Below are 12503 nucleotides of genomic sequence, written 5' to 3'. Positions count from 1 at the left end.
AAAGTTATTGGATTCTTGTTTTCTTATTTATTACCAGACCAACACCTCACGTGTGTGTGTATGTGTGTGTGTGGGGGGGGGGGGGCGAATGGTTAGCGCGTGCGCGTCGTATCATAAGATCTGTCATTGAGTCAACTGGCTTGGTTTCGATTCCCCGGTTGTACGTGGCAAGGAGTAGGGTCGCCTGTCCTACCTCCGGTTTCCCTCACTGCTAAAGACCCCTATCTGCAAGCGAATTGTTGACATAAAATTGAACCATGTGTTGGTCCCGAAATGACCTAGTTTATGTCGAGTAGACGTTAAACGCCATTTCTCTCTGACACACCTCACGTGACGAACCCTCGTGTGATAGCTCGCGCATGTTTTTTTGATCACCAGGTTTTACTTGAGCTATTCGAATGATGTTTGTGGAAAGGTGAACCTGTTCACTGCTATCGACCACAATGCTTTGAACAGTTTGATATCCCATCGCCACGTCTCTGGTATCAAGATGGTTGTAAAAGTTTTATCGCTCGCTGTTACTGTGTTAATCTCGGTAATTAGATTTTTGTTTTACAATGTCGGTACAAACAATATCTACAATTTTGCATGCATAATTGTAGCCAGAATACAACTTATATGTCAGCCAATCGTACCCCAGTCTTCACTACACGGATTACACTCGCCATTTTCTATTGGTGCAGTATTTTGAAGTCCTTTTATTATGTTGAACAGAAATGGAATATGGATATAGCTTAAAATATTGCTTATTTGTCACCACTGCACTGATATCGAAAGTATATGAACTGCGGTGGTTTAGTGAGTAAGACGCGGGCTCGCTAAGCAGGAAGTCTCGGGTTCACGCCAGCTGTACAGGGTGGAGAGCCTGGCAATGAACAATGTCTAGTATATGGGAAGGGACGAAACACCCGAGTCCCCCTGTATACATTTGCGTGCATGTAAAATAACCCTTAACATTCGGAATTCGAAAAAAGAGTAGACCGTGGAGTGACTGTACGAACAAAATGCTCTTCTTCCTAAGCACAGTCTGTCTAGAAAAGTAGGACGTCAAAACTCCATTTCATTGAAAGAATAAAAACCAAAAGTTAAATCTTTATTCAATCCAGAATGTCTGGAGAAATTGAGTAACAATTCCGTTTTGTTGTCAGTGTGACTAGGAATGCTATGAGTTAATTATTGGGAATCCTTATAGACAGTTCTAGAACTGGTTTATCTTTGATCTCTATTCAGAAAGTTGCTCTACTTTCTAATAACATTAGATTAAAATGGCTAAAATTTGTTTCATTAGACTTGAAATTGTTATTCTTTAGTATACGGTAAATGGATTGGAAATTCCTGAGGGATACATTTTAGATGGTAAGTATAGATTGCAGTCTATAGCCTACATTTTAAGCCATTCGATCCGAACTGCATGATATACATGTAGTGTTTTCCTCTAAAAGAAATGTTATTTTAAAAGCAGGTTAAATTTACATCTAAAGTCGCATGTTCTCTAGATGCTTGCCCCTGTCCTGTATATTGGAATATGATATTACAATCTTCCCATTTGCGGCCTATGGCCACGTATTTGTACTCTGGGAAGTTCTTTATTTTAAAAAACATAATGGTCCTACCGAATTTCCCCAATTGGTGTTGAGTCTTAAAAAAAAATGTTTATGCAAACCCCTTGCATCTCTATTCTGGATTGGTAAATGTTTTCGTTTAAGTTATGCATTATTTCTAACAAGCGTATGTATTGGCCAGGGCAGTTTCACAAAGCAGCTTACGATGAAAAATTTGCTTAAGTTTATCGTAACGTAAACTTACGTAAAAATCGCGTTTCACTAAAATTCTTAACTTACGAAATTCGTAACTTTTATCGTAAAGTCTACGGGAACTCTCACCTTGTCGTAAGTTGGAATTTTTTTCGTATCTTTGACAAAATGGCCGCCTTGTTACTTTATGCGGATCGGCAACTTCGGCGAGAGAGAATATTCAGGGATAGATTAAACCCTCTCGACACCCATACGGACGAAGAGTTAATTTCGCGGTACAGACTTGATCGGACCAGTATATTACATGTTATTAGCTGTATTAATGATGATACCGAAACCGCAACTTACCGATCGAAATCCTTGTCATCACCTGTACAAGTCCTGATTGCATTACGATACTATGCCACAGGTAGCTTCCAAAAACTCATTGCCGATGCACATGGGGTGAGTGTACCATCAGTGTCTAGAGTAATTTATCGTGTTTCACGAGCAATAACAACCTGTGTTGACGATAAATTATCAATACATTTCCCCTATTCCATGGAAGATATCAATTCTACAAAGGAAGGTTTTCACCAAATAACAGGCTTCCCAAATGTAGTGGGAACGATTGATGGTACACAAGTTGCCATCATAGCACCATCGGGAGAAAATGAGCCGCTGTTCGTCTGCAGGAAAGGGTTTCATTCCATTAATGTTCCAAGCAACAGCTGATTCTAAACTCAGGTAAACGTACGAATTATCGTCTTGTTTTAACTTTAAGCTTCAACATGGCACGCGATAAGGGGAAAGCGATAAGGGGACTCGTCGTAAAATTACATAGTTCACTGCAGTAGGTAGAGAAGCAGCTGTGTTCCCTTATGTGCCCCCCCCCCCATCTCAATGTCCAACGGGTCATATCCTGACAATGCGGAGTTTTTATTAAACCAACATTTGGGATAAGCGGGATTTGAAATCGCGCCATATAATCCAAAAAATTAAAAAACTAAATTTCAGATTATTAAACCAAGATTTGGGACAAGCAGGATTTCAAAACATATGATTTATAAATTATACCGATACGAAAAGAATAAAAATATAAATTTCAGATTTACAAGTGTCTTCAGAGGCGGATTTAAGGGGGGCGCAAGGGGCGCCCCCCCCCCCTTAATTTTCGACAGTGCCCTTTTTTACTGCTTAAAGTGCCCTTTCTCAGACCCAAATATGTCCGTTCCCAACCCGTTGCAGGGATCCCAAATGACTCAAACCATCGATTCAAACACACCAGTCTGGTCTAATTAATGCTTTCACCTTCAAACGAATTCTTGTTGTTTAGCTGACTGTGCCCTAATCCTATAGAGTGGCTATAGACAGACATCTGGTGGAATCGGCGGCGTATACACTCATGCCCATCACCGACGCACATGAGTGCAACTTGATGTAGCATTGTTTCATGTGTGGACAGTACAAAGTACAAGTTACAAGGCTTAAATAGTGAAGTGGCTAGGGAATAGATTCGTCTTTTTTTCCCATCATAATGCCTCGCTCGCCTTGACAACTTTCGAGTCGCATGTTCAACTGGCTTTTTTGCTCGATTTTAAGGCTATTTTTCAACGATTTCCGAACGTTTACATAGACGAAAATATCAGCCAAATAGCTCTTGGAATGGCTACAGATGCAAGGAAATGACGGATAATTTTCTTGGTATCCCCCCCCAAATAAAAATCCCCTCTCAGCGACGTGCCCCGTCTCCGCGGTCAGTGCCCCCATTTTGCGGCGCCCCCCCCCTTTTCAAAATTCCTAGAGCCGCCCCTGCCATACTCCGTCTTTTGATGAACTAGTCAAACTGCTGCTTAATTTTCCTTTCAGAATCCCATAATTCTGTTCAACCCCCTCAATTAAAACACCGAGAGCTGCCGGGTTCCAATTTTGTTTTCGCCTTTTTGGTTCCATTTCGGCTTTTGACAGACTTACAGACGACGTATGGTACTATGTCACGCGCTATGACGTAGCAAACAAAAACAAGTAAACAGGCATGAAAATAGCATTTTATTCATAAATACACCGCTAAATCTTAGCGTATATATAAGGAATATATCATTTCGTCGTTTATGTTTCAAATCAAACATAACGGCTATAATGCCGACATTGTCAACATTCATCCCGTGGGAATGTTTACAGAAGTGTGAATGAAGTGACGCAACATGACGTCACGACCATTCGTGACGTATTTACGAAAAAAGATACGAGAAAAAGTTAAGAAAAAACTTACGCCGGCCTTTGTGAAACCGGCGTAAATAATTCGTATCTTTTTCGTAAGTTTTTCTTAACGTAGTTTTTTTTCTTAAAGTTACGAACTTTTGTGAAACTGCACCATTCTTCAATCTTTAATAGGAGACCTATTTCGGATTATGTGTATTAACTTTCAAATGGACTACTATAAAATGAAAGTTAAATAGTTATGCATAATAACCAATCTTTGGTTTTGATTAAGTTTTGTCAAATAGGTTAACATTTTAATATTTTTATTTAGTGAAACAGCAATGTGGAACATCTACACGGTCTCAACCAGTAATCAACATCTTATCAGATTTAGATATACGAGCCGTAGCTAAGTGTGCAATGGGCGATCAGAATTTTACACGAATTGATGCTGCTAACTATAAACTTATTGGTAGTTATAGTGTTTTAAGGAAAGGGTGTACATTTACAGTATGTATATATGATCATGTTTATAGCCGAATTTACTATTTTAATCTCCATTAACTACAGGTGTCGCACAGAGAAATGAGGGTTTAACGCCCACACAACGTAATTTAGGTCATTCAGGCGAAACTATTCAGTTTTATTTTAATTATTTGCAGTGGTTGCACCGGAAGATAAACCACGAGTTTGGACAGGCGACAGTATTGGTACCCTTTTATAGAAGAACTGACACAACTTATCCTTTATTTCCTAAATATACCCAAATCAGCTTGTTACAACAATTGATGCAATTACTTATCCTTTATTTACTAGCGGGATCACGTGGCTAGGTGGGTAAGACGCTGGCTCGCTAGCCTTTAGGTCGGGTGTTCGATCCCTGCATTGGCCGAGAAAGTTCATCCAGATTTTCCGGCGTGGTTTCCCCTTGTAACTGATGCAGAACGGAGGGCCTGACAAGGACAGCTGTCTAGTCGTTCGGAAGGGACGAAAATCCGAGGTCCCGTGTACACATTGGCGTACACGTAAAAGATCCCTTGGCAGTTGGAATCCGATATAAGTGTAGGCCGCAGCGCCTCTGTCAGGGCAAAATTTCCCTCAAAGCACACTGTATGGCGTATGCCCGTCTTCATTAGCCCAGTTTAGGAGCAAAACAGTAGGACGTTAAACCCCGTTTCATTTCATTTTTTTTTTACTAAGTTTATAAACCTATAATACAATCTGTTATGCTGTTTTCTTCAGAACGTTCGTGGTGTATATAAACTTGACATAACTATTATGTATGGATCAACTGATGCTGGTTTAGTTTCTAATGAAGAAGTCTATACTGTATCATGTACATTTAATTCTAAGAGCAGTATTAAGGCACCACAAAATAAACTTACTGAGGGGTAAGTACATGTGACATTATATGGCTATTGTATTCCTCGTCACTGAAAAATAGAGATTCAATACGATTAAAATACAACTTTGAATGGGACGTTGGTTCGCTAATCCGGAGGTCCCGTGTCCACTCCCTGCGTCGGGTGGGACGGAAAACCGATATCCGTGCACACATTGGCATGCATGTTTGAATTCGAAATAAGAATCGGCCGTAGTGCCGCTGTCCACTTCAAACTCTTCCTGATAGTCCACTGTATGGTGTATTCCCGTATTCATTAGACCAGTCGGAGCAGAACAGTAGGACATTAAACCCCATTTCATTTCAGAAATCTAAATTTCGTTTCGTTTCTTCTGTACTTCCAATGGTCTCCCCTACGAAATGATCCGATTAGTTTGTGTAGGTGACATCAGGGGTCGTGTAGGTCAACCAGAGCTTTATTTTAATTTAATTTCAAAAGCCTGTGTGTCCTTGTTATTTTAAAAAAGCTACAAAGTCGGATTCTAATTCTGAACTGGGTTCGTAGACCATAACCTTATTGTCTTATCAAGTTGTCTGTTTTGGTCTGCTTATAGTTATGAATTCTAAGATAGTCTATATGGGAATAATTCTGGGTGGTTTATGCGAAAATGTGTTGTAATTTTTTTAGAGTAGCATCCGTTTATAAATAATGTGTTTTACTTTGATATTTTAGACATGTTTATTGCATATATATTTTAAAAAATACCTTGATTAATGACATTAGACAGGTCTTGTATTTTGGACGATTGTTGCTTTTCGGCGCCAAAATTTTAGATATATTGATTGACCCGGATCACCAGCTCCGTCCTGGCAATTTTGAGTCTCATTATTCGCCATATCTTTATAATTTGTATTGTGACACTACGGTGTCGTTAAATAGATGAATTATGAATTACCTCCACGTTGTGTATACGGCCGGTGACACTTATCAAGTCAGGACGTTCACGTTGTGCATATGATCAATTAACTCTGAAACACTTTTTACGTTAACTATGTTTTTATGTCTTTATAATATCCATAATACATGAAACTACACACACAGCTATGACATTAAATATAAGCTAAATATAAGTTCTCAATCCCCAGCTTGTGTTTACAAACATAGATTACCATTAACATCATTCCCTCTACCTCTCGACTTCACCTTTTCGTAGAACAAGTGTACTGGCGGAACCCCACAACATGATATGGCTCTCCTACGACTTAACGGGGCGGTCTATTCCAAGTGGTGTCTAAATGATGTCCGAATGGTGATTATTTCCCAGTCTCTAGGCCGAGGAGGCTGTGGGTATGATGTTCCCCTGGGAACTCCGAATGATATCTTCTCTAGGATATCTCAATGATGTCTGAAGGGAAAGTAAACCCGGCTGTTATTATATAAGGAGGATACGTGCATGAGTCATGTATTGAGCCCCGGGAAATTGACCAGGTACTTCCTTTATCGGATTAGTCAGCTGTACAGACGCTACCCTGTATTTCTATACAGTGTACTTACATGGGCACCCAGGAGGCCGGCTAACCACGTTTCTAGCGCATGGGATTGTCATATTTGGATTAGCAGCATATGTCATTGTCCGATGGTACTAGCTAACGACTTCAATACATTAACCAGGGCATCTTTTACAGAACTTAGGTAATCTGTACATTATATAGGCCCTATAGTATTATATAGTTCGAAATATATTATTTCAGACTTATAAGACCTCAAGAGATGTTGATAAACGTTGGTACACGCGAAAAGAAAAGCTCTATAAGTCTTTATCTACAGGATGTCAAGAATAGAAATGTAATTGGAGCTGTACCAATAGACAAAACTTTGAGTTTGTTTGCCCGAACAGAAGGAAAAAGTAAGTTGGTCGTCGATTATTTACTAGAGATTGAGACCGTATAGTTTGTTGATTTCAACTCTTATAACACAAATACAAGACATGTTACAGAAGTATTGTTGTAAGATTATTTCACAAGAATTGAGAATTACTTTAGCCTCAAAATTTTGGCATCTGTTATCTAGTGCCCGGAGGTACATAATACCCAGTTAACTCTATGTAACTAAAATGACTTTTACCATCCCCCTCATCAGTAATGTCGGACAAGGGGACATGGCAAGGAATAGTGTCTGAGCGTTATAATGTGACATAACATCAACACCCCAAGTACAAGTCGGCATGCGCGTGAAATAAACCCGGATAATAAGAATGCCCTCCGCACACTGCATGGATATGCCCGTCTCCATTTGCCCGATTGGAGAGGAAAAATCGGACGTTAAATCAACAAGAAGGTTAAATGTTCTAAAAATATTTTTACACTGTTTTATAGCCTGTCATTTTATTTTTATTCAGTTCTTCTTAACCAGTTAAGACCAGTTTCGTGTTTTGCGATCGGTGGCAAGACGAAGAAGAGATACGCCATTTTAAGAGCAGGTTGTGGTGACGGTCAGATTATCCCGAGTAACAAAGGCTTCATGACTCTTGGTAGAACAACAAGAAGTCCTTATTTTCAGACATTTTTTGTGGAAGGAGATCAACTGTTATCATTCGAGTGTACCTTTGTACTTTGTCAAGAGTGCGATGGTGTAAGTATTCTTATATTTGAAACCCCGTATACAATCTATTAGTTTTCTTTATAAACAGGTGTGTGTGGTGGGGTGGGGGGGTCAAGTGTTTTAACGCGTGCGCGTGAAATCACAAGGTCTGTCACTGAATCAAGTGGCGTGATTTCGATTCCCCGCTTAAACGTGACAAGAAGTAGGATTGCCTGTCCAAAGCAATTTGTATTGGCCAATGTTTTCTGTAACGATTTGCTTTTATACATTTTTTAATTTTGAAAGTGTGTAAGGTGGAGGTCCCGGTTTTAGTGGAGAAAGTTCCAAGGATGAGCGTCAGATCGTTGGGATGGGATGAAAACCAGTGGTCCTGTGTATACGCTGCCATGCACGTAACTGAACCTTTGATAGTTTGAATTCGCTGAAGTGTTGGCGGAAACGGCGACGTCGTGGCAAAATGTCCGGCATAGCTCATTGTATGACGCATGCCCCCCCCCCCCGGTCTTCATTATCCCGGTTGGTGCAGAAAAGCAGGACGTTAAACCCCACTTTATTTCTTTTATATTTACTTCATATATCTTAAATCTTAAATCATACTATGTTATTTAAGTATTTAATGATCTGGGCCCGGTTGCTCAAAGCTAAGTTATTTTAACGATCCGTTATCTTGCTAACGTGTCGTTTGTTAAAATGAAATGAAATGGGGTTTAACGTCTTACTATTCTGCTCCGAACTGGGCTAATTAAGACGGACATACGCCATACAGTGTGCTATGGGGGAAATTTTGCCCGGACAGCGGCAGTACGGCCTACTCTTCGAATTCCAACTGTCAAGGGATCTTTTACGTGCACGCCAATGTGTATACAGGACCTTCATGTCAGACCCTCCGTCCCGTATCACTGACAAGGGGAAACCACGCCGGAAAGACTGGAAGAACTTTCTCGGCCAATGCAGGGATCGAGCGTGCCAGCGTCTTACACACTTAGCCACCGTTACCCCCCCCCCCCCTCCAAGTACATGTATAACAGCTTTATAGAAGTTAGTATTAACAAGAAACTGAAGACAGTGGGACAACTGTGCAGTTTGTTCACTGAACTTGATTAAAGACAAAAGGATAACTACATAATTTCCTACAGAAAAAACTATAAAAAAAACCCTATAGAATAGTTTATCTTTTCCTTTAGAATTTTTAGCGTAAATCTGTAGGAAAAATTATGGGATTTGCACTACAGAAACTGTAGACTATTTGGGGGCCATTATTTCCCACAGGCCCCCAAAATTCGGTAGAATACTGTAGAATTTCATCCTATAGAAAATGGAATAGCCCCCCCCCCTTCCCCACCGTCGCCCAACCCTCTAGAATGTTCTGTAGAAAATTATACTGGTAATCTATGACATGTAAAAGTTAACGGGGCTTCCAGCAACAGACTTTCTCTCCGTTAAAGATAACGATCCATTGATTCCATTTTAACGAGTCGTTTAAAGTTAACGGAGCTTTGAACACAACCGACCCCTGGAAAATAAAATATCCAACCATACACATTTATATTTCAGAGTTCTTGCACAACAGGAAATAATATTCGAGGGTGAGTACTTCTATATTATATGTAGTGGGATAAAGTTAATTTTACCCCAAGTGATGGTGTCATGAAAATACAACACGGTTTAACATGAAATATCCCTTCACGGATGCAGCTAACTATAATACATGTATATACTAACTGGTTTAATTAAATTTATAAAGAATGTTGATTTCCGTAACTACATGTCGATTAATTACATCAAGGTGTGGTGTATCTGATATTCAATGATTTTGCTCTCCTAGACCTATGTTTATCCATGAATCACTAATAATAATTGGAAATGAAAATTCTTAATAGGCATTAAGATAATAAATGTAAATTCGAATATAATTCTAACTAAATAATTGACTAAATATACTTAATTTAAAAGAAAAAACATATATTTGAAATTAACAGATTCTATTTACATCTATTGAAAATACTAACACTGGCTCCTTTAGAATAAGTATTCTTAAAAAGCATTTATTGGAACTCCAAACAATGCAAATAGAAATTGTACAACTGGCAAATTGAAGGTTAAAATGTCTATATATCGACGATGTCTTGGTAGAGACATCGACCGTTCAATCCCAATACTGAACTTAATAAACAAACCAACATTACTAAATCACTAATTAAGATCTGACCTATATTGGTAATCAGGAACGCCCCCTACTGTCTTAGATAAGGTCTATCATTGAGTCAACTTCCGTGGTTTCGATTCTCCGTTTGTACGTGGCTGGGAGTAGGATCGCCTGTCCAACCTTGTGGGTTTTCTCCGAGTCTTCCGGTTTCCTCCCACTGCTAAGACACCTACGGGCAAGCGAATTATTGAAATAAAACTGAACCATATGTTAGTCCCGAAATGACGTAGTTTGTGTCGAGTGGACGTTAATCCCCATTTCTCTGTTTTCCTCCTTACTGTCTTAGAGGTATCATATCATATTATAACCTTTGTTTAAAATGTTCAACTTTATATCTACATTCTATTTCAGATAATCTCCATGAAGCAATTTTCTGAATAAAAATATCCACTATAAATATTGTTTGTCTATTTTTGTTTGTTTGGGTGATACGGTGGCTTAGTGGGTAAGACGCTGGCTCACTAGCCTGGAGGTCGGGTGTTCGATCCCTGCATTGGCCGAGAAAGTTGATCCAGATTTTCCGGCGTGGTTCCCCCTTGTCAGTGATGCAGGACGGAGGGTCTGACAAGGACAGCTGTCTAGTCGTTCGGATGGGACGAAAAACCGTGGTCACGTGTACACATTGGCGTGCACGTTAAAGATCCCTTGACAGTTGGAATTCGATATAAGAGTAGGCCGTAGTGCCGCTGCCCGGGCAAATTTTCCCTCATAGCACACTGTATGGCGTATGCCCGTCTTCATTAGCCCAGTTTGGAGCAGAACAGTAGCACGTTAAACCCCATTTCATTTCATTTTGTTTGTTTACTCTGAATGAGTAATGAGGTTATTTTGATCTGGGTACTAAGCCTTGAGTTTTGAAGGAAATGCAGCTGCAAAGGAAAACGTCTCCATATCAATTAATGATGTTAGCAGTGGGTTTATATACCAGCTATTTGTGTTTATTTTTAATATAAGACTTAAAACTGAAGTTATTTATAAGAGTTGCAATGTATTGTCAGGGCTGTGTAAATTGTTGGTCATTGTAATCGTGGCCAGTAACGTCTCTACTGGTGGCTGTGGACCTGGGCAGGCTGCTCAAAGCTCCCTTACCATACACCGACTCGTTAACATAGTTAACGGATCGTTGTCATTAAAGGAGAGAATGTCTGTTGCTGGAAGCCCCGTTAACTTTAACATGTCGTTAACGTGCCGTTATATTTAACGGAGGTGTTGGGCTCCCTTATCTGTTTAACGATGGCATTAGTCGGATGTCAGTCAAAGTATGCCCTTAGCAAAATGTCATAGATTACCAGTGTAATTTTCTATAGAGCATTCTAAAGGTTTGGGTGATGGGGGGGGGGGGAACTACAGGATGAAATTCTATAGTATTTTACAGAACTTTCGCGGCCTACGGAAATAATGGCCCCAAATATTCTAGTCTCTATGGAAAGTGAATAGCGACCAGCTATAGATTTGCTAACAGACAATACATATAATAAACATTTATAAGCAGAAAATAAAGATAGGTTTATTTCGACTACATATTACAATTCAATTAGTTAATGCAATTTCGTTTATTTAAACATACATTGTTCAAGAGCTAAATCTGCTTATTAACTCTTGATGCCATCGGATATCTCCGATATTAAGTAGATTAGAACGGCTCTACTATACATCGATTTAATTTAAAAATGGAGAAACAACCAGTAGAGCGGTTGCAATTAATGCACACATCTTGTCAAACATTCAAAGGCTAATATCTACCCTCGCAATAGACTAACTTGATTGAAATTTTCAATATATTCATTTTGCATTATCTATTCGTTATTGTGTGTGTGTGGGTTTGGGGAGGGGGGGGGGGTAGTTTATTCGTTGTAGACCATTCATATTTGATTCATTATCTAATATATGTAAACAGTTTCTACGCGACAGAACTCGAGGTACAACGTTCTCCTTTAATGAACATACCTACCTTGTTCTACTTGTGGGTTCATAATATCGGGAAATGGGGCGTATACGGTAATTTTAATAAAGCGGATTGCTTTTTATGTTGATTTTGCCTTTTCAGGTTTTATATCATTTTAGTGGACTAAAATGGACGGTTTTTTTTAAATGTTACATATAAACAGTTTGTGATATTTTTAATTTCCTTTGATATGTTCAGCATTGTCCGTAGCCCAGTTTTGATTTCTTACCGCATGTAAAAACGCCTATCATTCCCGGCAAAGAAAAGATAGAACCCAGAAAGAACCCTGCCAAATACATTTTTTCTAGCTCTCTGAATCTTGATATATACTTCTACATTTTTATATAATAAAGGCCAAGTTAATTGTGCCTTTCGAGATTTTATAACATTTTATATAATATATTGGCAAATCAGTAGTAAGTTTATTGCATATGTATGCGTCCCAACAGGTCAAGCAAAGTTGCAATTAAAAG

General features: G+C 39.2%; 1 protein-coding gene across 1 annotated transcript; it reads left to right on the top strand.

The window, feature by feature from the left end:
• Nucleotides 1–385: 385 nt before the first annotated feature.
• Nucleotides 386–10482, top strand: LOC126816776 (vitelline envelope sperm lysin receptor). Its single transcript, XM_050543497.2, has 8 exons — nt 386–535; nt 1311–1356; nt 4267–4445; nt 5178–5326; nt 7030–7184; nt 7677–7909; nt 9434–9465; nt 10437–10482. The coding sequence occupies exons 1-8, from the start codon at nt 491–493 to the stop codon at nt 10438–10440; spliced, it is 843 nt and encodes a 280-aa protein (XP_050399454.2). The 5' UTR covers nt 386–490; the 3' UTR covers nt 10441–10482.
• The last annotated feature ends 2021 nt before the right edge of the window (nt 10483–12503 follow it).

Source organism: Patella vulgata, chromosome 3, assembly GCF_932274485.2.
Source record: "Patella vulgata chromosome 3, xgPatVulg1.2, whole genome shotgun sequence".
Lineage (NCBI taxonomy): Eukaryota > Metazoa > Mollusca > Gastropoda > Patellidae > Patella > Patella vulgata.
Note: the sequence above shows the minus strand (reverse complement) of the source record. Positions and strands in the feature narration are given on the sequence as shown.

Coding starts and splice junctions, on each gene's coding strand:
- LOC126816776 (XM_050543497.2), top strand. CDS start 491: ATGGTTGTAAAAGTTTTATCGCTCGCTGTTACTGTGTTAATCTCG. Junction 536..1,310: donor CTGTTACTGTGTTAATCTCG/GTAATTAGATTT, acceptor GTTATTCTTTAG/TATACGGTAAATGGATTGGA. Junction 4,446..5,177: donor GGAAAGGGTGTACATTTACA/GTATGTATATAT, acceptor TGTTTTCTTCAG/AACGTTCGTGGTGTATATAA.